Below are 22,607 nucleotides of genomic sequence, written 5' to 3' on the forward strand. Positions count from 1 at the left end.
CAAGTAACAACATTAAAATAACAATATAAAAATAAAATAGCCAAAGCATGCCCAGCTAATAACTGCAATAAAAATTTTAAATAAGCCTATCAGTCTCACTCTTTCTAAACCACAAACATTTGAGGATAACAATAAAACAAATCTCTATCTAAACAAACACAATAACAATCACGCAAACAGCTAAAAACTTGTGTGAATTCTGTAATTTGTTCATTAATAACATTATTAGTAGCGATGCATTGCTTATTAAAAAACAATTTTGTCAACGTTTCTTATCAGCTCGAATGAGTTACCAAGTTACTAAGTAAGGCCACTATCGAAATTTTTCGATATAAAGGCATGCACTTATCTAAACACGGACATCAGCTCGTTAATATTGACCACGGAACCACAAAGAAGCAAGAAGCATCCAATTAAGATTAAAAAGAGCGACTTCCACAAACGCCAGTAGTATTTCCCGAGGCCTGGTCGTTCCCAATTGGTCAAAAGGTAGATAATATTTGGCCAAATGAACGCCATGTTGGACAGGCAAAATGTTCCGAGCTGTGGACAAAACACAAATCATTGAAAATCTTAATTCTTAACATTAAATTTCCGTAGACGATATTGTAAGACAATGTGAACAAGCTTTGCTTGTAGACAAACAAATAATTGATGCCTCACAAGACGTATTAACTTAAAATTAATAATATAACAATCAGGTAAAGACCTATAATAACTTAGTAGTTAATTATCAAATTGTTTAATAATGTCATAATAGTAATTAGCATCGACAACGCCAATAACAATGACAAGTTACTTACATTAAAGTTACAAGTTAAGAAAAGTAAGCAAGGGTTTAAAAACTTACGAATCCCATCAAAGCGTTGATATTCGGGAACACGATAGCGATGCATCCAATCATAGCAACAAAAATGGCTCTATAAATGAGTTCCCACATGAGGTGCTTTTGTTCTGGATGCAAAAACTTCAGGTAATAGAAACAGAGGTTAAACGGCACCCAAAAGTTTAACGCGTGGGTAATGTAAATCATTACAACGATCAGCACTTTCAGAATCTTGGGTCCGCTGTAAAGATAAATTGCTAAAATGATATTGGCTTCGTAGATTATTTCATAAATTGAAATAAAATTAGCGAATATTAGGACAATGTCGCTTTCTAACGGTGCATTGCAAACAAGCGAATGCCAATTCTAACACCGCTATGTGAAATAATTTTAGTGTAAACAGGCGTAGAGCATTCTTTCGTTGTACTTAGTGCGTTCGAAAAGGTTCTATGCAATGTTCTAATACTGAACAACACTGAATACGAGTTTTCGTTTACACTAAAGGATCAGGAAAGAATGCTCTTGCTCCAGCTCTAGCTCTATGTTCGTTTGATGTAAATGTACTGTTTTACGAAAATGTTAAACGTGACATGACACATTGTGGCCCATTACAATCAGAATTAATAATTATGAAAAATGGAACAACTACATAAAATAAGTTCGAGATCCTGGAGAAGCTAATAGCAAAAATAACTTACGTTGTCATTGGAAAATTCACGGTGATAGGCGACTCGCAATTTTCAAGGAAAGCAGAATATCCGAAGAACGACACCAAAAATGTGCAGCAGATGATCAGGGACATGCCTAAACAAAATATTTTATACAAATACATACACAGCACTAAACAACGATGATGACAAAGAGAAATAAATTTCTAGATTTGACTCCATAATATATTTAAATAGAAAATAAAATTTCTTAACATGCAGGGCGTACCAAAATAATTATTGACTATTTAAGTCTTGCAAACAGTATCGACTTTTGGTTACATTTTGAATAATGAATTCAATAATGAGCCTTATGCGGTTTTAATTACCTAATAATGAATTTCTATGCTATGCTGTCGGTTTATAAAATTAAAATTAAAAAAATGTACGAACTAAGTTTAAAAATTCCTTATTTCAATGTTGTGAGCATAATTATTATAATCAATGCTAGATTAAAGGTCAGCTCACCAGTACACAAAACAATAGGATACTTCTTCGGGTTGGCCATATTATTCTCTATGGGTATCACCACACCCGAACAGGACATACTAAACACAGACATGCCGACAAACTCGAAGTAGCTATATAGTTTTGTTATAGGCACCAAACCGGTGAACGTTGGGTTGTATACAAACGCATAGTACACCGCCGTGAATATAATGATCACTGAAATGAAAGCAAACAATATAAACAAAAAATAAAAAATGAGCGTGTGCCGAGCACACGTGTCAGAAGTGAAACTTCTTTGGCAAGATTCAAAGATACCAAAATCAACGCCTTACTCCATGACGTGACGGTATTGCCATGACGTGACCTGCAAATTTTACTCTCAATTCGCCTAAAGAAGTTTCACTTAAAAATATTTTTTCATAAATTTGAAAGGAAATTAATAAAAAATAAATACACTCACAAACGACTATATTTGCGCCTATAGAAAATGGCGCTAGCCATTTGAGATGTGTGATCAAACATATAAGAATTATTGGTGGAATCATACACGCCAAGTACACTCGAAGGTCAGGATATCCTGGAAAATATTAATTTTATTAAATATTAATTCAATTTACTATTATTAATTTACAGTACTTTGGACAAAATAAGCAAAAATTCGGTACGGAATAACTGCTACACTCATACATCATCTGTGTGGTCCAATATTTTCATTCTAGACAGCAACATTTTAATTCCATCTAAGTATTTTTTATAACCCTTCTAGTTTCTACAACGAGCTAAGTCATTACCATTTTACGCATCTACGTAATAGACTTTTCCCCATCATTAATAATATAAATTAATTACTTTTCAGTACATAAATTTCCAAAATAATTAGGTACCTGGACCGATACTGTCCAGTGACGTTTTCTGCGTGTTTTCCACAAGCTGTTTCAACGACTTCGCTATAATAATCTGGTAACAGGCACACGCACCAAACAGATCGAGACATATTATACCGTCAATTGAATACCTGACAAATAATCATCAGAAGTAACTATTTCAGTTGTCAAATTATTCGAACTATCAAATTTTATAGGCTCCTCGCATTTGAGACAAAATTTTAACAGTTTCCACATGTAAGCTAAATTAATTTCAGAAGATTGCTTAGCTTCTTCAAGCGTGTTTACACAATTTTTAAGATGCGAAGATGACCTAAATCTGCTCCATATTGTTTTAATTGTCCACTTCAGGACGTATGAAAAACACACAGCTCATTCGTTGGGTCTATTATCTGCAAAAAAATTGTTATCTACCTAAAGAATCTCGAAAACCGTGCCACTTTCGGATTGGGACAACACGCCATTGCAGCTTCACCCACGTCTGGATATGACATGCTGGGGATACGAGTTCTTCTATATAGCTTCTGTGCGGACATGACGAGAATCTGAAAATTGTATACTTAAGTATAATTAAATGCTTGAGCATATAAAGTGGTTAAAAAGAAGATATTGATAGAAGTAAAAACATCAACTAAAAGAAAGAGAGAAACTATATCCTCAATATTTATTTTCTAGCCCCATAATTATTAATTTAAATTAATACACTTTAAAAACATCATAAATACATTTTATCAGGATATATTTTCTCTTTTTATTTCTTATTATAATTAAGTAATAAGTTACCATCTTATACCATATTATTAGCTTAACATCATTTGAGATTGTGGTATAGAGCTGCTGGTCAATAAATAACGATAAAAAATAAACGCACATATAAACAATATCCCATATAGATACCGAACAAGAAATTGAACGGTACAGCAATCCAGACACCTGCTTTCATATAAGCGACATGGCCACCCAAAATTCCGCCACCCAACGCACCTTTTACCATATGCGCTATGGATCCAATGACACTAAAAGAAACATGAAATCAGACTGATAGTATTTATATAGAAAATAATTAACTATAAGTATAGTCTAAAAAAATCACCCTAACTAAGGAAATTATTGTATTATAAATTTATAAAGTATAGAAAAACGGGGATCACGGGTAGCTGAGTTGGTCAAGCGTCCGCCCCGGATCGGCGTGAAAGGATGCGGGTTCGAGTCCTGTCTCGAGATCAAATTTTTTCTATTCTTTATAAATTTATATTTATAAAACATTTAAATGCCATAAAACCAAAAAATATATCAAATTCAATTATTGTATTATCACCGATCCTTGATAAGCGTACAACGTTTGAACTAAATCTGTCCGTTTAAAGTGGGTCAAAATCGAGCCTCAATGAGTCTGTTACAAACATACAGGTGAAGCTAATATAAGCGTGTTATAAAAACAGAAAAAGAACTATAATTTCGAAACATTTACCCAGTTGGTTTTGGCACATTTCTATATTTGACGTAATCAAATGCATCCTCCTCCTCCTGGGTGCTTGCTAAGTTACGGAAGTTTCCTCGCCCTCCTTGCACAGGTTTCGGACCAGCCTGACGATTTTTTAAATAGACTTAGGTAACATAAACTATAATAAACAACTCTTCATGACAGTATCTCCGTCATCACAGAGGCTAGCAAATATGACGAGACAAATATTTTAACTTCGATTTCTTGCCTGTTTCTCTAATTCCATTTCTAAACTACTTACTTCATAGAGCTTTTAAATATATGGAGTACCTAGTTTATTAACTCTCCAAGTGACGGAAGGTACAATAGGATACCATAATATTATCTTAATACTATATTCGTGTCTCGAATTCATTCACTATCTATATAAAGCTTTACAACTTGAATAATGAAATAATACGGATGTAAACTTGAAGTTACGTAAATACATGTTATAAACAAGATTATTATTAAAAAAACAAAATACCCGACTGCACACTAAAAAAAGAGTGATTGAAATGAATCTAATGATACCGCATACATATTTTTTTAAAGGGAAATTTAGAAAAAATATTATTATGTCTTTATCCCGTGGGACTTTTAGGATAAAATGTATCCTATGACACTCCCGTAATCAAGACAAATCTAACGATACCTCATACATCAAAATCCATCAAGCCGTTTAGGCTACAGGTGGTCACAAAGGAAAAGACATACATACATACTTACATACACTCGAAAAACATTACCCTCCTTCTTTGGCAGTCGGGTAAAAAGCATAACTACATAAATACCAACGTTATTTTAACAACAAATAAAGCTTGAGATAATGCTTACCATTTTTTCTATTTATATGGTGCTCTAAAGCAAAAACATTTCAAAAAATCAAACTGAAAACTTTGTCTCAAAATTCGTAATGATTTGAATGAGAATTCCACAAACGTCTGGATTATTCTTCTTTCAGAAAATTGTATCTGGCTGCCAGAATATTCTACACCAAAGAGTATTTGATGGAATTTGTTTTTCAAGAAGATTTATATCAAAGAATTATGTATTAAATACACATACATATCTAGTTTATAGTTTTACGCCATAACGTATTTATCTTAGGATAATAATGATCTCATACTTTCATAATACCTGTGCAATTATTATCATTCGACAAAAAACATCCAATAATTACTCATAATAAAAAAATCTACTGGAACGAAGATTTATAAAAATAAACTAATGATCTGATAGTAAAAAAACTGTTATAGAATAACGGAAAACCTCATTATGTTTACTACGTCTACACTATTAATAAAGCTTAAAAAACCATTCGTGATTAAAAATCTGCGTCAGTGGAATATGTGATGAATTCCTAAAGCACTTTTTATCTATTTATGACTAAAGAGTGTCATGGTGTATAAAATGATTTAGCATGGCTGCTTTTCAGATTGCATTTTCTAAAATTGATTTTACGGTAGAACGGTAATGAATAACTTTGCTACGTAAAAACTTAGTCATAAAAACTATGTCACTCTGTGAATGTCGCATTATTATTTTCTAAAATGAATATATCAATAGTTGTAATAATACTTATTATTTTAAGTTCATTAGCAAATGCAGAAGAGGTAAGTAACAAAATGAATTGCAATGGTGAATTGTAAATAGTAATGTGTGATTAGACTTGCATCGTTTCACAGGAAGAAAAGGAAGAAAATAGAGACGCTCAAGATGAATATTCGTCCATAGAACTTGGTTCACCGAGAAGTAGTGATGCCTCAGAAGAGGATATATCATCCGAAAGATATGACGGTATTGTGGATATAGATGATATTGTAAAAAGTAGCGAATTCAATAAAATGTTTTATCCTGGTACAATCCAAGTCCGTCGTTTTGCAGCTCCCTTGAAAGATCACTCTATTGACGATATTTTCAAAGATGCAAAAGTATCAAAGCACGCTTCTGGAGAAAAAAATAAGAGAGGAAAAGAAGACAAGAAAATTGCAAAAGAAATGTATAAAAGTGCAAAGAAGGAGGAAAAAAGCGGCAAGAAAGAAGAAAAAAGTGCAGTGAATGAAGAAACTAGTGGAATGAATGATGCAATAAATGAAGAGGAAAGTGCAATGAATGGAGAAAAAAGTGCAATAAATGAAGAGAAAAGTGCAATAAATGAAGAGAAAAGTGTAACGAATGAAGATAAAAGTGCAATGAATGGAGAAAAAAGTGCAATAAATGAAGAGAAAAGTGCAATGAATGAAGAGAAAAGTGCAATGAATGAAGAGAAAAGTGCAATGAATGAAGAGAAAAGTGCAACGAATGAAGATAAAAGTGCAATGAATCCAGAGAAAAATGTAATGAATGAAGACAAAAGTGGAAATCAAAGTGGAATGGGAGAAGAAAAAAGTGGAACTGAAAAGGATAAAAGAGCAAAACCACAAGAAGACAATAAGAGCGAAGATGAAATGAGCAAAACTGCCGAAGAAAATATCAAAACTGGACAAGAAAAGGAAAGGCGTGCATTGAAACTAGATAAAGACAGAAGTGCGTTACCAATAGAAGAAGCAAAACGCGGGGGAATAATTGATATAAAAGCATCTAGAAGAGATAATGATGAATCTGAAGATAAGGCAGACGATAGTCCAAAAAGGTCTTTAAATACAGCAGATGTGTTCGATGATATGGATGATCTTATTTCTCCGTATTTTCTTGAAAAGTTTAGAAACACTTATGAAGACGATAATTACGATAGATCTCAATATGCTGAGAATCAAGAAGAACGGTATGATGATGATTTAGCTGATGATGACCTTAGCGATATCAGTGAACGACCGAATAGAAGAATGTTCGGTTCTGCACCTATTCCAGATTTTAATACAGAAAAACTGCAAATAATTAAACCAAGCTTCGAAACATTTAGCACACCTAAACCATTTATTGGTAATATATTCAATTTTATTTATCAATTCATTATAATTTGATGTCTAACAGACCTTAGATTGGATTTTTTATTTGTAATTATTAATAGTTAAAGATACCATTAGTTATAGAAATAATTTAAATTTATTTTCAGGTAATATAATGCCCTCGCCACCATTTTTGCAACCAATGATGAGACCGCCGCTTCCGTACATCAACAAAATTAATCAATTACCTAATTCAAATATTCGTTTACCGCCCCAGCACCCATTACTCAATAAATTTCAACAGCCATTCCCTAAACAAAACTTTAACATATTAGGTAATCGAGATTCAGGATATGGCGCTCCAAATTTCAACGCTTATGACCACAATTACAATGATATTAACGAATATCCATACACTCCTGTATCAGAAACGTCTAGAAGTGGACGACCACCAGTGAATCCAATATTCAAGAAATTAGCCCAAGCGTCAAATAATCCACGACCAATGCCGGTCCTTTTCAATTTTAAATTGCCAATACGACCAGTAACTTTACCACCCCCCATACGCCCTAGGATTAATATTCCCCCTAACAATTATAATCCATATTTATTTAGGTATAAAAGATCTCTACATCAAAGTACGACATAAAATAAATTCTAGACTAAGGTAATTTTAATAAACAATCAATTAAATATACAATAATTTACATAAAGTTATAGCTGTAATTAATAATGATAAAAGATAAAAGCCGTGGCAATAACCGATCAATGAATAAAAATTTTAAACAAAAAAAACTCTTGTTCTGGAAAAATAAACAAATCATTTTAAGAACCAACCATATCACGTAACGAATCGATTTAGATATTCATATTAAAATGTACTTTATGAGTAACTTAACTGAAGTAACTAACTAGCCAATGGAAAATAAATGTAGGTAGGTAGGTAATAAGTAGGATTTAATTATTAATTTTTAGTGGAAAGATAAATTAAATTTTACTTTAAAATAAATGTTTATTGCGACGAAAATGGTTATTATTAGTCTGCCCCAATATAAGTTTTTAATTAAAAATTATTAATTTTTTAATATGCATTCATGATAGTACGATGATGGACGTGATGGATGATATCTTGGATGAAATACTTCATACTTCCTAGTCCTAGTCCATTACCAACAAATAGTTTTATTCTGCCGTCGTATCAAAGAAGGGCACATCTAGCATTTTGGTGGAACTGAGATAATTGGGTTTAAAGTTTTTACCATTCATAGCGTAGAAACCGCGTTAATACCACTTACTACAAAGAAAAGGCATAATTGACTGTAGGCACAACTGGCGCGTTTCGACCGAACCCTGCCCTCCTTGCCTCACCCCTAATCGCAAATAGTTAAAAGAAAAGGCACAACTCGTTATACAAATAACGAATTAATTAACGTATAAAAGGCACAAGCCTTTTATACGTTAATTAATTGAAACATGCAAGGATCTTTTATTAAGTAGCCAGGGCACATCTGACCACACATCTGTCATTTGAGCCTTTTCTTTGTGTTAGGTATGTTGTAGATGTGCCTTTTGAAAGTAGTTTTTAGTAAAAATCTGTATGAAGTAAAGTCACATCTACGTATAATATAATGTGCCTTGAATGTGCCTACATAAATCGAAAATATTTGTGTCATTTGTGTCTTTTTATCTCCGGATTCCTTGGAGATAAAATTTTAGAAATAATTGAGCAGATGCGCCTTTTTTTCCTGATTTCAAATATTATGTATACAGGGTTACAGGTTAAGTCGACCTATTCCTGTTAAGAGCGTATAGTAGGGGTCAAAACAAACTGATTTGATCTTATAATACCATATCCAAAAGTTAGTCGTTGAAGAGTTATTGCAATTTTAATTTTTTTCTTGAAAATGCCACTTTATCTTCGCATTTTGCGTTTAATTTTGTATTTTACTTATTTGGTCTGGGTTTTTTTGAGTTTTTATGTAAAGGTTGAGTTAAACAATAATTCTCAGCAATAAAAATCCATATCGCTGCAAACAATTCAAAGAACTGGCTTTTAATCTAAAAATAATAACATTAAAGTAATTTAGTTAACTCGTTTTAAAGAAAGATATTGAAAAAAATCTCTATGAAAATGTGTCTGCAGATGTTTGTAAAAACATGTGCATGTTCTTAGCTATGTAAAAAGGTATGATAACCTCAGGTAGCATTCGTAGATTCCAAGAAATCGGGGATAAACATGGGACAGTGGTAGTAAAGTACAACATCAGAATAAATTTTGTCATAATTTATTTTTCTTAAAAACTTTACAGTTCCTGCTCAACATGACTTCCTCTATTGCGAACACATATTCGAAACCTTTTCCGCAGACTCTTAGTCAAGAGCCAATTAACAACTGGGGTAGTCACCCCAGTTGTTAATTGGTTCCTCATCTTATAGGCTGCATCGATAATTTTTTGTCGTAAAATATCATCAGATGGAATCGGGTTCGGCTCATTGTACACCAGACTCTTCATATGCCCCCATACGTAAAAGTCCATGGGGGTTAAGTCTGGACTTCTAGCCGGCCATGGTATGGGCCCACCTCTTACGATCCATCTGTTTGGATAGTTGATGTCTAACCATTCTCTAACACTTCTTCTGTAATGTGCAGGGCAGCCATCATGTTGGAACCACATGTCTCTTAACAAAGTCAGGGGTATGTCTTCAAGTAGGTCGCTTAAATGTTGGCGCAGAAAGGTCTCATAATTTTCACCATTTAGGTTGTCCGGAAGGAAGTATGGTCAAATTAATTTATTTGAAATTATCCCCATCCACACATTAAGACTGAATCGTCTTTGTGATTTTTTTGGATTCTTCTTGTTATGATTGCCACGTGCTTTCGGAGCCCAATAGTGAGCGTTATGGTAGTTTGTGATCCAAGTTCTCGGGCAACGGTTGCCCGAGAACTTGGTCTGTCTCAGTGGAAAGTATAGTTCACAATTAACACTTCAGGATATTACCCATATTACTACATGCCCGTGCACGTGATGGAAGAAGGAGATCCTTTAAGAGGACTAGATTTTTATTAGATTCATGTTGAATGCGGATCTGAAAAACCCCTCGTTTTTCAAAAAAAAAAATATGGACAGATGAGTCCAAATTTTATCAAGACGGTATCAACGGTGAAAATTATGAGACCTTTCTGCGCCAACATTTAAGCGACCTACTTAAAGACATACCCTTGACTTTGTTAAGAGACATGTGGTTCCAACATGATGGCTGCCCTGCACATTACAGAAGAAGTGTTAGAGAATGGTTAGACATCAACTCAGAGTCTGGTGTACAATGAGCCGAACCCGATTCCATCTGTTGATATTTTATGACAAAAAATTATCGATGCAGCCAATAAGATGAGGAACCAATTAACAACTGGGGTGACTACCCCAGTTGTTAATTGGCTCTTGACTAAGAGTACTCTGCGGAAAAGGTTTAGAATATGTGGTCGCAATAGAGGAAGTCATGTTGAGCAGGAACTGTAAAGTTTTTAAGAAAAATAAATTATGACAAAATTTATTCTGATGTTGTACTTTACTACCACTGTCCCATGTTTATCCCCGATTTCTTGGAATCTACGAATGCTACCTGAGGTTATCATACCTTTTTACATAGCTAAGAACATGCACATGTTTTTACAAACATCTGCAGACACATTTTCATAGAGATTTTTTTCAATATCTTTCTTTAAAACGAGTTAACTAAATTACTTTAATGTTATTATTTTTAGATTAAAAGCCATTTCTTTGAATTGTTTGCAGCGATATGGATTTTTATTGCTGAGAATTATTGTTTATCTCAACCTTTACATAAAAACTCAAAAAAACCCAGACCAAATAAGTAAAATAAAAAATTAAACGCTAAATGCGAAGATAAAGTGGCATTTTCAAGAAAAAAATTAAAATTGCAATAACTCTTCAACGACTAACTTTTGGATATGGTATTATAAGATCAAATCAGTTTGTTTTGACCCCTACTATACGCTCTTAACAGGAATAGGTCGACTTAACCTGTAACCCTGTATAACTCAATTAAAAAAAAAATGTTAGTTGCATTGAGATATACAATCATATGGAGACGACACCGCCTACATCTCTTATGTTCCGCTCAACATACGCCATATGGCGTAAGTGCACGCTCATTAACCGACTTCAAAAAAAGGAGGAGGTTATCAATTCGGCCGGTAAGTATGTTTTTTTTTTATGTATGTACACCGATTACTCTGCGGTTTCTGAACCGATTTACGTGATTCTTTTTTTGTTCGATGCGGGATGGTGTCGAATTGGTCCCATAAAATTTTTATTCGGATAGGCCCAGTAGTTTTTATTTTATGAGCATTTTTGTCTGTAATTGTAAATGTTGCAAGTGCAAGTTTGAAGTCGGATTGACTTGTTTTTTTTTTTTAAAGTGAAACGCATCAAATATGCCTTCGTGTGTGTTACGATATTGCACAAATAATACAAATAATAAGGAAAAGTGCAAAGGAATTACTTTCATCGGTAAGTACCTAACTAGATAATAATTTTTAAAACTTAGTTAGAGCAAAAAAATGGCGCACAGATTTTGTTCGTGGTGTCTCCTCCATACGAAGTAATATTATCTCAATTTAGTTGTCTCAAGTTAGTTGTGCCCTTTTTTCTTTCGACGCGGACGGCAGTATTCGTGAACGACAAGTGAACGAACTTTTTTATCGTTTGGAGTTTGCACCGTTCACGTCAAGTTGACTTTGTGTCAATTGTCATTGTCAACTAAAATGTAAATTTGACATTGTAATAAATTGAATTTTGAAGTCTTGTTTATTTATTTCAATAGGTAATTTGCATAATCTGGTTCTGGTAAACAAATAAGATCTTATCCAATAAAGAAATAACTAAGCAAGTAAATTTTAGCGTTCTATTTTAATAAACATGGGTAAACGATACCACTGTGATTATTGTGATAAAACTATAGTTGCAGCACCTTCTTCGATAAAAACTCATAACAGAGGAACTTCCCACCAGAAACTGGTCAATGAACACTACCAACGATATAAAGGTTATTATTTTATTGTTTATTTCATGACTTTAAAGGCTTCTATTTTTTATAAAAATTATTTCTTTTAACCCTAAGAATTTTAAAAGAAAATAAATTATTTGTAGTTTGTTTACTTCAGTAAATTAACGAAATCCTATTTGTATTCATTTACTGTATAAACTATAAAATCTTATCTTATCTGTTTTGTACTAAAAAAGATGTTTTGCTAACATTTCACTGATTTCACAGAACCAGAGGTAATTTTACAAGAAGAGCTCACAAAAAAGCCATGTCTACGCTATGCGGCTGGTCAATGCCCTTTTGGGAGTATTTGTAGATTTTCACATTACTCAAATGAAGACATAAGGGCTTTACAACAATATGGTAATCATTTTTACTTATCATTTTCTTAGTTTAATCCAAAAAAAATCTTAATATAATTATCTTTACATGCAAGTGCTATGATATTAGTGCCACACCATTGATCTGTCTTGTTTTAAGAAACAATATATCCCATCTTCATCACAGACTTAAAAAACTAGATATGATCCTGTCGCTTCGCAAGAGATTAAGAGAAATTGCCTTGGGAATGGGATGTTTCACTGTGTGTTAAAGTAGCTTATATATCTAGTTCTAGCTTCCTAGCAAGCAACATTAATTCTGTTACTTACATTAATAATACTAGCGGTCCGCCCCCGCTTCGCCCGTGGTACATATTTACGTTTTCTCTACGTAAGAACCATCCTCGTACTTCAAGGAATATAATTATAAATAAAAAAAGAATTATCGAAATCGGTTCAGTCGTTCACATGTGATGCCGTGACAACGCGAAACGGGTTTCATTTTTATATATATAGATTAAGCCAGGGATAGCAAGTGAAATAATATCTTTATGCTTATGCTTTGCTAGCAAATGCTCCACAAACACAGTCTAAAAAATATTGTTCATTATATAACTACTATTAATAACGTAATAACTAATATGAATATAATTACTTATTTTTTTTGCAGTTTCTCAAAAGAAATCTGATCAATTGGACACACAATCATTTGGGGACATCTACAAGAAAATATCTACGAGACCAGCTCAAAATGAATCATCAAATTCAAAAGAAACTATTGTATATGATTCCAATGGAGTTACCCATGTTCTACCATGGTCTTATAACCCATTATATGATAAATATGGTAAAGACCTTCCGCCCAGCTTGAAGAGATTGAAAATTGAAGATTTTAATAGCATAAATATAAGTAGTTGGGGATAGGTATGACTTTTGTTTTAATTTATTTGAAAAATCCCTATTTCCTTGTAATTGTAATTCAAATATTAAAGACTTGTCATTAAGTTCTGCAGTCTATAGCTTAATTGCGATTTGCGACATAATTTTATATTTTACATAGTAATAACTGGTTTATTTTTGACAGAATAATTTTAGAGGTATTTGTGGTTCGGTAAAACGCACATTTTTATTTATTTAAACTGTATTACAACTTCAAAAAATATCTTTGAGTAGTCCGTCTGTTTATTCTCAGTGGATTTCTTGCAGATAAGAATCTAAATGATGAGTAATTTATAAATCTGTATTGTGGCAACACAGATCGCATTGTTTCAATCTAAAAATAGATTTAATAAGTAATTAAAGGTGAATTTTTAATTTATAAATAATACTTGCAATACTTACTTCAATTGGAAAAATAAAAACAAGTAATAAAAGCAAAAATGCATAACGAAACATTTTATGATGGTGATAATAAAATATAGGAATGTTATATTATTTTTATAAATGTGTACATATTGCAACAGTATTCATGCCCTACATAATAAAAAACAAAGTCTCTGTGTCTGTCTGTAATGTGATGTAGGTATCTTTACAACTGTCTAAATATAGTCAATAGATTAGAAATAACAAGGAAATAACTATCAGTGGACAGTGAAAAAGGCCAAACAAAATGAGGGTAGTTTTGGATGTCATCGTCTGAGTACAACAACAAACAATGTATAAAAATCTACTAGCTTTCCGCCTCCGTATTCACACGTATTAGAGAAAATTCATTATGGGAATGAGATGTTTCGATATGTTAAAATGATGTTTCCATTCCATTTCCTTTTATCTGCAGACACAAAGAGTATAATATCATCAAATCGTTTCGTTGTGACGTTGCGTTATAGACAACTGACAAACACATTATCAATGCGATAATGTGTTTTATATAGAATTATAATTTAGTAAGAAAAAGCGAAGATTCAATTCGGTTAAAAAACGTTTCACATACTTATTATAATCAAGAAAAATAATTAAATCACTGGTTAATAGAAACGCTTAATTAAGATTTTTATGATGCGTAACTTGATTTAAATTGATCGTATCACATAACGTTATTACAATGGATATCCACGTTTATTTAGCTGTACTATTTCCTGTAAGTTTTACGTCATAGCACAGATTAGTAAATAGGAAACAGTTACTACGTCATAGGAGTTTCATACGAACTACCCCCCTTTAAACAAAATCATTTTCATCTGTAATAGAGTTACTTTTTAAACAGACTATTATTGGCTTCACCTGCATGTTTGTATGTAACCAACTACTATAGGCTTGATTTTGACCCACTATTATTTGCTACTATTTTTTTAACAACATTAATTACAATTCAATACCCAAATAAATAAATAAATACCAAAATATTCATGTCTTATATTATATATATAGTTAAATAAATAGTAATTTTTTAAATACCCATTCGGAATCATTTGTTTTTCATTATTCTCGTTCTTTAATTACCTCTAAGTAAGTTTTAAAACCTCCTGAGTCCCGACATTTTTTTTTCTAACATTGTAAATTTGTCCGCATGTCCTTTAAAAAGAACTATTTCGAGGTGTGGCTGAAGTCCTGAGACTTTGCGTGCTTCGAAATAGAGCTTAAAGCTCATACAATTTTTTTTGCTAGAACAAACATTATTGACATTTAAATAAAGATCATTTTGGCATAAAAAATAATTCTGTGCTATTTGTTCGTCTTATAGGCCATTGGGTCTTAATACATAACATGCCGGGGTAGAATATGTCCGTTACAAAGGAATCTCGGACTTACAGGGGGGTTTTTTTTTATAAATAATACCAATTAAAAACACATTTTTGCAATCAAAATAATCAACTTTTATTAAACTTTTTTATTATAATGTAAAAACAAGTTATAAAATCACGAAACTCAAGTCTTACTTCTATCAGTCTGAATTATTTATCAAAGTTAATGTCATAAGAATTCTTAGTAAAATAAGGAACATACAAAAGAACAAGCTAATATTAATAACCCAATTATGGAATGTTATAATTAATAGCTCCATACAAAAATAGAAAATAAAAAATAAAATTATAAAGAAAAAGAAAAAATTTAATCAGAATTATGAAATAGCTTAAAGCAATTTCGTTTTGCTGTTAAGCAAAGCGACAGATTACATCCTAAACATTTTACTGATGTTTTTTTAGAACATCCTTCATTTCTACAACGACTCTGAGTTGTTAACATTTCTGGTAAATGATCAGTGCCATGCTTTCGTCTCAATTTAGAAGGCAAAGGCACTATTGGCGGACGCCTCTTTTTTACGTTTCTTCTTTCCTCCGGTTCACCACTATCATCCAGCAAATCATCCTCTCTGTAGAGATTCTCTTCTATTAGTCTTTCTGCTATCAGTCTTTTGAACTCTCTAAGTTGTACTATTTTATGTCTACGGATACCTTTTTCTATCTGTTCTTGTTTAAATTTAATCCATGAATTCGTGATAGATAAGTCCAAGCAATGGGATATGAACCTTACGGTCCATTTACGAGTTCGTGCTCTACTTGGGCATACTGCTATTAATCTGTCGGTTAAATCTACTCCGCCCATATTGCTATTATACTCTTTTATAACTTCGGGACGTGAAACAAATAAGTATTGTCTTGTTGATCTGTTGTATCTTCTACAGTCATCAAAATTTTCAGCAGCATGAATAGTGGACAGCAGTAACACAGATTTATTGTCCATCCATTTAGTGAATGCCACCTCCCCATCATTTCGGACTAGTACGTCACAACTCCCTCTTCCTTTCCTCATTAAAGTTTTATCATCGTCTATTTTATTGATTACTTCTTTTGGCACGCGATTTTTCATTATAGTTCCAGTACATTTTAAGCCTCTTTTAGCAAGTTCGTCTGCCAATCTAACCGTAGTAAAATATCTATCAAAATAAATCAAATGACCAGGCACTAAAGATTCAGTAAGTTTAAGTACAACGTTTTCACCTAAATGAAATTGGTTATCATATGCAAAAGTCTCTTTTCCTTGGTAAATAGTTAAATCGCAAACAAGACCATTTGGATTGGCCAAAACAAAAGCTTTCATACCAGTCGGATGGGGCTTGCCAGGGCAATACTGTCGTATTGGACAGGCCCCAGTAAATGGAATGATCATTTCATCTATAGAAATTTTCTGCTGCCTCCCTTGTGCTTTGCAGCCTTGGAGAATTCTATCTAATAGAGGACGAACTTTCCAAAGCTTGTCCTGTTTCCTCATATCCATAGTTATGTCATTATCAAAAACTACCTTCATTGAATTTCTCAACAAAAAATATCTGTCTCGCGTCATGGCTTGTGTAATCACAGGTAAAGCATATTTTTGGTTCCAGTAAATTCTGATTTGAGACAGTGGTAAGCACGCCATAAGTAATGTTATCCCAAAATAAATATAGCATTCTTCCCTAGTTAAATTAATACTTCTTCCAGTTTTTTCAATTGAAGTCTGATTAGTTTTTTGAACAATGGTATCGATCAAATTGTCGTCAATATACTCGTTAAGGTATTTCATTAAATCTTCGGAATTTACATTATTAGATGGATAAGAAGGCTCTTGCAAATGTGGCATTGACTTAGTAAAACTCCGTCTCCCCCAAAGTTCTTCATTTTCTGGAGTAACTGGAAATCTTTGGGCCCTGCCGCCTCGAGTAAGTACTCTACCTCGAGAACGATAACCACCTGCATAAAAATAAATAAATATTTAAGACATCGAAGAAATATTCATACCAAAAATATAAATTGTTAAAATACCTAAAACCTACCTCTAGTACGCACTCTTCTCAGGCTAGTTGCTATCTGTACTGGTTGCGGTGTGGCTTCTGGTTCGGCTTCAGATTCTGACGTTGTACTACAAAGGTGGTCTAAATCTTCTGGGAAGGGTTCGGCTGTATCCGAATCCTCATCTTCAAATTCAGATTCGTTTAAAATTGTTTCCAATTGTTCATCAGTCAATTCTAAATAGGAAAAAAAACAAATCAATGAAATTTTATAGGAAATCCGGGATAAAAAGTAACCTATGTGGTATTCAGAAACATAAGCTATAATACTACAAAGTTTCATCAAAATCCGTTTAGTAATTATAATGTGATTGAGTTACAACATCCAAACATCCAAAAGTTACATTTATAGTATTACTCTAAATAAATGCCGAATATCCTTTTTCCCGTACAAATTGAATATGCCTAATTATATAGCTAAAACCGAAAGTACTTTAAAACGAACATACTGATATTTGGCTAATTATTCAATCCAGACGATTAAGTTTTGATAAAACTATAACATTTACCTATAAACCATAACCATATCTCAATAATAAATAAAAAGTTAACACATTTTATAAACATTTAACACGAAAAAACAAGTTTTTGTTTACCTGCTGTTCGTTGGTGCTCCATTTTCAATCTTGAACACTGCCCGAAAGAAGAAATATCTGTTCTCTGATTGGCTTAACCAATAGTAACTGTTTTTTGCTGTCAATTTTGTCATTGACAATGACGTTTGTGTGTTTCGGCGCCAAATTTAAAACGAAAATCTAATTTGTGTGTTACAAAGAACATGCGGTCATCATACAAGTGTACTGAGAAAAATGTCGGGACTTCATCATGTCGGACAAATTGTTCTGTTTAAAGGATGCTAGGACTTAGGAGGTTAAATAAACCACAGATATATATAACTGCAAAGCGTTCTTAATTCTCTTACAGATTTTAACAGTGGCATTCGCTATACCTGAATATTTTAAGTATCCATGCTTCTTCGTACTCCCTAAAAATAATGAAGATATATTATCTCTAGAAGCTCCACCAAAATATCTTCAAGGTAACAAAGATGTCCCAATCCTAAGGACATTGGACAAATCTATCAAGGCGCAAACGCCTCATCCAAATCTATTGCATACAAACAGAATGATTGAAATTATGAATTTCATGAAGGACCACGTGCAATCAACGCTCTTTCTATACGAAGAGATGAAAAGGATATCAAGCACACATCTCATAAAGGACGAATTGAGAGAAATGGTTTCGTATCTCGAAAGGTCCAAAAGTAGTCAGCTCAAAAAGAAAGTTCTAGACTTTTATAACGACCAAAGAATATCGATGACGAAAGGTAACACTAAGGACCCTTGGAGATTCAAGAAGAATGACCTGGTTATAAATTATATGAAAGATCCGTTTAACTATGGTGTGTTAACGTAAAAATCACTTGTACCTTCTGATATCCTTACATTTTAGAACATAGTTCGTAGACGGTAGACCGAACCAATGTTTAAACAATAAACGAGAATGCCTGTTATTATATTTTTTGCCTGTTTGTAAAAATTTCATAAAAACATGAGATTAGTTTGTATCATCTTTTTACTAGCATTTTAGCCGCTATTTCTTTCACAAAAAATATAGGTATAATTAGAACAAAGATTTCAAGTTTCTTAAACAATAGTTACCTACATGTTTAGGTAAATAATACTGTTTTGGTCTTATTCTGAATCGTCATTTATTACATACAAAAGTCTAGGTGAGATTTTCTTTAACTCTGACACCAGTTCGTATAAATTGGAGCCTGGCAAGAATTCCAGATTTAGTGAATCCTGCAAAATAAAGGATTTAAGGAACTGTGAAACCGAGGATGTGTTAATTCTGGTTAATTGAGTGACTCAATTAACCAGCATTAACAAAAACTGAAGAGTGTATTTACAGTACTGTAGTTACTTAGGTAATAGGTAGTTAAAATTACTTACAACTTTAGGCGTTTCCTTAGTTCTCAAAATATTACTCGGATCAACCTCTTCTATGAACACGTCATTCCAATAATCCTAAAATTGTGCCGTCGTTGATAAATATGCAGAAAAATACTAATAAAAACATGTGCACAATTTCTCAAAAGTTCCCTTGTTCAAGGCTACAAGAGTTTCTCAAAAAAATTTTTTTTTCTACAATAATAATAAGGAATCAAATTGTAGAAACTTAAAGGGTGCATTGAATGACCATTAACTTATTGAAGTGAAACTTCTTTATCGGGGTTGGAAAAAAATTTAGTGTAACATTTTTTCGTTACGCGCCATCTTTTTCTTATCCCTACCACGCGTGATTCGACGTATTTCTGTAAAGTTGCATATAGTAAATTATTTTTTGAAAATAAGGTCATCAAGAAGTTTCACTTTTTACGTACACTAGTAGTTACACGCACACATTTTTTTAAACATTTTAATTCGGAAGATAATTTGGTGAAATTTGAACTTACCCCAGTACGAAGTATTTTCTTCTCTATTGTGTCATCGTGTGGTGTAGGAGCGTTAAATATCGCTGACTGTTTTGCTACTGCTACCACAATTTCCTCTGGAGCCTGTATTGTTCAATATTTTTGTTTATTATATACCTACAACTATTGATTTAAAAAAGTTGTACGTACCTGTACTGGTATAATCGAGTCATCCGAGTTTCTTTTATTTGCTAAATATTGCTGAAATTTAATCTGATTTAAAATAACGTTATATACCTACACAATATGTACATTATTTAACATACTTTATGGGAGATGCCTCCTTGGTTGATTTACTTGATCTACGTTTACATAAGCGGGGAACAGAGATTTGTTTTTTGTCCCGCCAAAAAATAAAATGTAGGAAAGCGGGCAGTTTGAAAATCAAAAACAAATTACCTTTACTACTCTATCCAAACTTGATTCATCGGTGATGTTAAGGGGAAGATCTTTCTGACGATTCAAACACAAAAAATAATTCATAAACGTAATTATTTAAGTCTCATAAAATTAAATAAATAGCTTTCAATGTTAATTGAATTAACTTACCTCATAATACGGATACTGTAGGACAAACCGTCTCCCAAAGTCTTTAAAACTTGATGGAATTTTATAATGTTGGTTTGTACCCATTGATCCTATGATACCTCTTAATTTCTGCTCTGCTTCGATTTGTTTTATCTATCAACAAAAATATTTTTTTAAAGAGATATGTTGTAGGTAGGAAACTACCAATTTATTAATACAACATGTAGGCACAATGTAGGTAAAAACTAGAAAGTTCTACATTTTAGCTGGTAGTTGAACTTGTCACATAAAAGCTACTCATAAAAAAATCAAACAATGTTAGATACCGAAGATGTCCTATCATATTTACCTTCTACTAGGTTCTAAATTATACATTTTACATGTCCCTACTACACAAAAAGTTTACTGAATTGATTTTTTAAAATGAGGGTAGATAAATAATATAATATGACACTGTATTAAAAATATGTACCTCCCTCTTTTCAAGTGGTGTAAGTTCTTTTTCATCTCCTTGTGAATCATCTCCTTGACCTAACTGCAAAGATGTTGGTTTAGAGTCGTCTGTCAACGGTTTTTAATTTTTTTTACATTAATTTTTAGACTTACAGTTACACTAAACAATAAGCCAGAAATTGTCAACGTAGCAAGCAATCTCATGATTTTTAATTGAAAAGAACTTGATACAAAATCATTTTCCATTTATTGCATTTTATGAACAAATTATACAACGTTACTTTTATTGCCAATTATTGTTTTGTACCAAATGTCTTGAGTCCATGTTGCTATAATGCAATTTATTTTCGATTTTTCCTAATGTACAAAAAATTATTCACTCTACTTCGCAAATAATGAAACATTGATTATTATCACTTGATTATAACTAACACAGTCTAGATAAATAATTAATAATAGGTAATTCATTTCTTTTTCATACCTACTATGTATTTTTTTTCTGAAGATTGAGGTGATCCGGATACTTATTGAGACTACATTGAGATGAGACGCTTATACACAATTTTGAAACAGTTGGTTTCATGAAAATAATTTTTAGATAACTTTCCCTTTAAAACAAAGTTGTTTCTAAACTTGAAATAATATTCAGTTTGACTAGCAATTTAAAATATCGTTGATTAAAAATTATCATTTATAAATTATTTTATCCTGTAATTTTACTCATTTCATTTTAAATTGGCCGTAGATAAGCAAAAAGGATCCAACCCACAACATGACCGAAAATGAGTTAAATATACCAAACTGCTCGTCTAGGTCTATATTTTCGATTAGCAAAAACAATCCAAGTAAAATATGAATATTTTGACGTTAAATTGACACTGGGTACCAACCCACATGTATGGAGAAGCCATATTTTAGTTTCGTAAAAACAATCCATTCTTCTTGGATCATATTGTAAAACGCTCAGTCTAAGAAACTAACACAAAACTAAAATGTTTAAAAAAATCCAAAAGCATGTGGATCCTTTTAGATATTTAATTTTTATGATATTAAGATGCAATAGATAAATCACTAAAAAGATTCAAAAAGCATGGATCTCTTTTGTTAAACTGAATTTTGTAGAAATGTATACTGGTTTAATAACAAAAACGATTCAGAACATTTGGATAGACTGAATATTATGTATTTAAAGCTTGAGGCGTTAGGCATGCATTAAGTTCACACTCCAAGTATCTTGATCGGGTCACACATCTTTGCCTTTTTTATACCGAATTTTCTAAAATAGAAGCACTTTACGAAGCTGACGAACATGTCGAAGTAACAAAAAAAAAATTACTCGCACAACTATCGATCACGCGCTCATGTGATCTTTATTACCTTCATTCAAGAATTGCCTATAGAAGACTGTAAGGTTTGTTGGGGATATAAATTATTAAGACTGAAATCGATTGTATGCGCACCTCCATCGACTAAACAGTTTAGTCATGTTGAATTCAAGAGGAGAATACAGCTCGACAGATCAGTTTAGTCGATGCAAAAGTTGTATGTATGGGCGGGCTCGAAAGGTAAATCTTCGGAGGTATCTGATAATGATTTTCAATGACTATGGCCAAATGTTAAAGAAAAGCCCAATTAGACGATTTGGAGTCAATCTTTGACTATTTATCTAAATACTGCCTGGATTTCTATAAATCAATCCAAGGGAGCAATCCAAGACTTCATGACGAAGTAGATATGGCGATGAACCGGACTTT

At 32.5% G+C, this 22,607-nt stretch overlaps 4 protein-coding genes across 6 annotated transcripts; 2 read left to right on the top strand and 2 right to left on the bottom strand.

The window, feature by feature from the left end:
• Positions 1–24: 24 nt before the first annotated feature.
• Positions 25–21,081, bottom strand: LOC123703791 (proton-coupled amino acid transporter-like protein CG1139). The gene is made up of 16 exons (XM_045651945.1): positions 21,007–21,081; positions 20,873–20,935; positions 20,422–20,553; positions 20,272–20,325; positions 20,023–20,073; positions 19,855–19,956; positions 19,352–19,426; positions 4,339–4,454; positions 3,739–3,883; positions 3,282–3,412; positions 2,868–2,998; positions 2,444–2,560; positions 2,002–2,199; positions 1,525–1,630; positions 851–1,067; positions 25–543 (listed from the first exon to the last, which is right to left on the bottom strand). The coding sequence occupies exons 1-16, from the start codon at positions 21,055–21,057 to the stop codon at positions 346–348; spliced, it is 1,887 nt and encodes a 628-aa protein (XP_045507901.1). The 5' UTR covers positions 21,058–21,081; the 3' UTR covers positions 25–345.
• On the top strand, positions 6,443–7,940 carry LOC123703792 (uncharacterized protein DDB_G0284459-like). Its single transcript, XM_045651946.1, has 2 exons — positions 6,443–7,275; positions 7,409–7,940. Exons 1-2 carry the CDS (start codon positions 6,462–6,464, stop codon positions 7,888–7,890), a joined length of 1,296 nt encoding a protein of 431 aa, XP_045507902.1. The 5' UTR covers positions 6,443–6,461; the 3' UTR covers positions 7,891–7,940.
• Positions 12,098–18,917, top strand: LOC123703795 (zinc finger matrin-type protein 5). 2 transcript variants are annotated; one of them, XM_045651953.1, is made up of 4 exons: positions 12,098–12,308; positions 12,537–12,671; positions 13,299–13,552; positions 18,321–18,917. In XM_045651953.1, the coding sequence occupies exons 1-3, from the start codon at positions 12,182–12,184 to the stop codon at positions 13,550–13,552; spliced, it is 516 nt and encodes a 171-aa protein (XP_045507909.1). In that variant the 5' UTR covers positions 12,098–12,181; the 3' UTR covers positions 18,321–18,917. The 2 variants fall into 2 exon arrangements, with proteins under 2 accessions (XP_045507909.1, XP_045507908.1); XM_045651952.1 differs by lacking the exons at positions 12,098–12,308; positions 12,537–12,671; positions 13,299–13,552 and adding an exon at positions 14,604–14,708.
• LOC123703790 (piggyBac transposable element-derived protein 3-like) lies at positions 15,435–18,129 on the bottom strand. 2 transcript variants are annotated; one of them, XM_045651944.1, is made up of 3 exons: positions 17,993–18,129; positions 17,382–17,573; positions 15,435–17,298 (listed from the first exon to the last, which is right to left on the bottom strand). In XM_045651944.1, exons 1-3 carry the CDS (start codon positions 18,012–18,014, stop codon positions 15,680–15,682), a joined length of 1,833 nt encoding a protein of 610 aa, XP_045507900.1. In that variant the 5' UTR covers positions 18,015–18,129; the 3' UTR covers positions 15,435–15,679. The 2 variants fall into 2 exon arrangements, with proteins under 2 accessions (XP_045507900.1, XP_045507899.1); XM_045651943.1 differs by having other exon boundaries at positions 17,382–18,102.
• Positions 21,082–22,607: the final 1,526 nt, after the last annotated feature.

This window comes from Colias croceus, chromosome 27 (assembly GCF_905220415.1).
Source record: "Colias croceus chromosome 27, ilColCroc2.1".
NCBI classification, from domain to species: domain Eukaryota; kingdom Metazoa; phylum Arthropoda; class Insecta; order Lepidoptera; family Pieridae; genus Colias; species Colias croceus.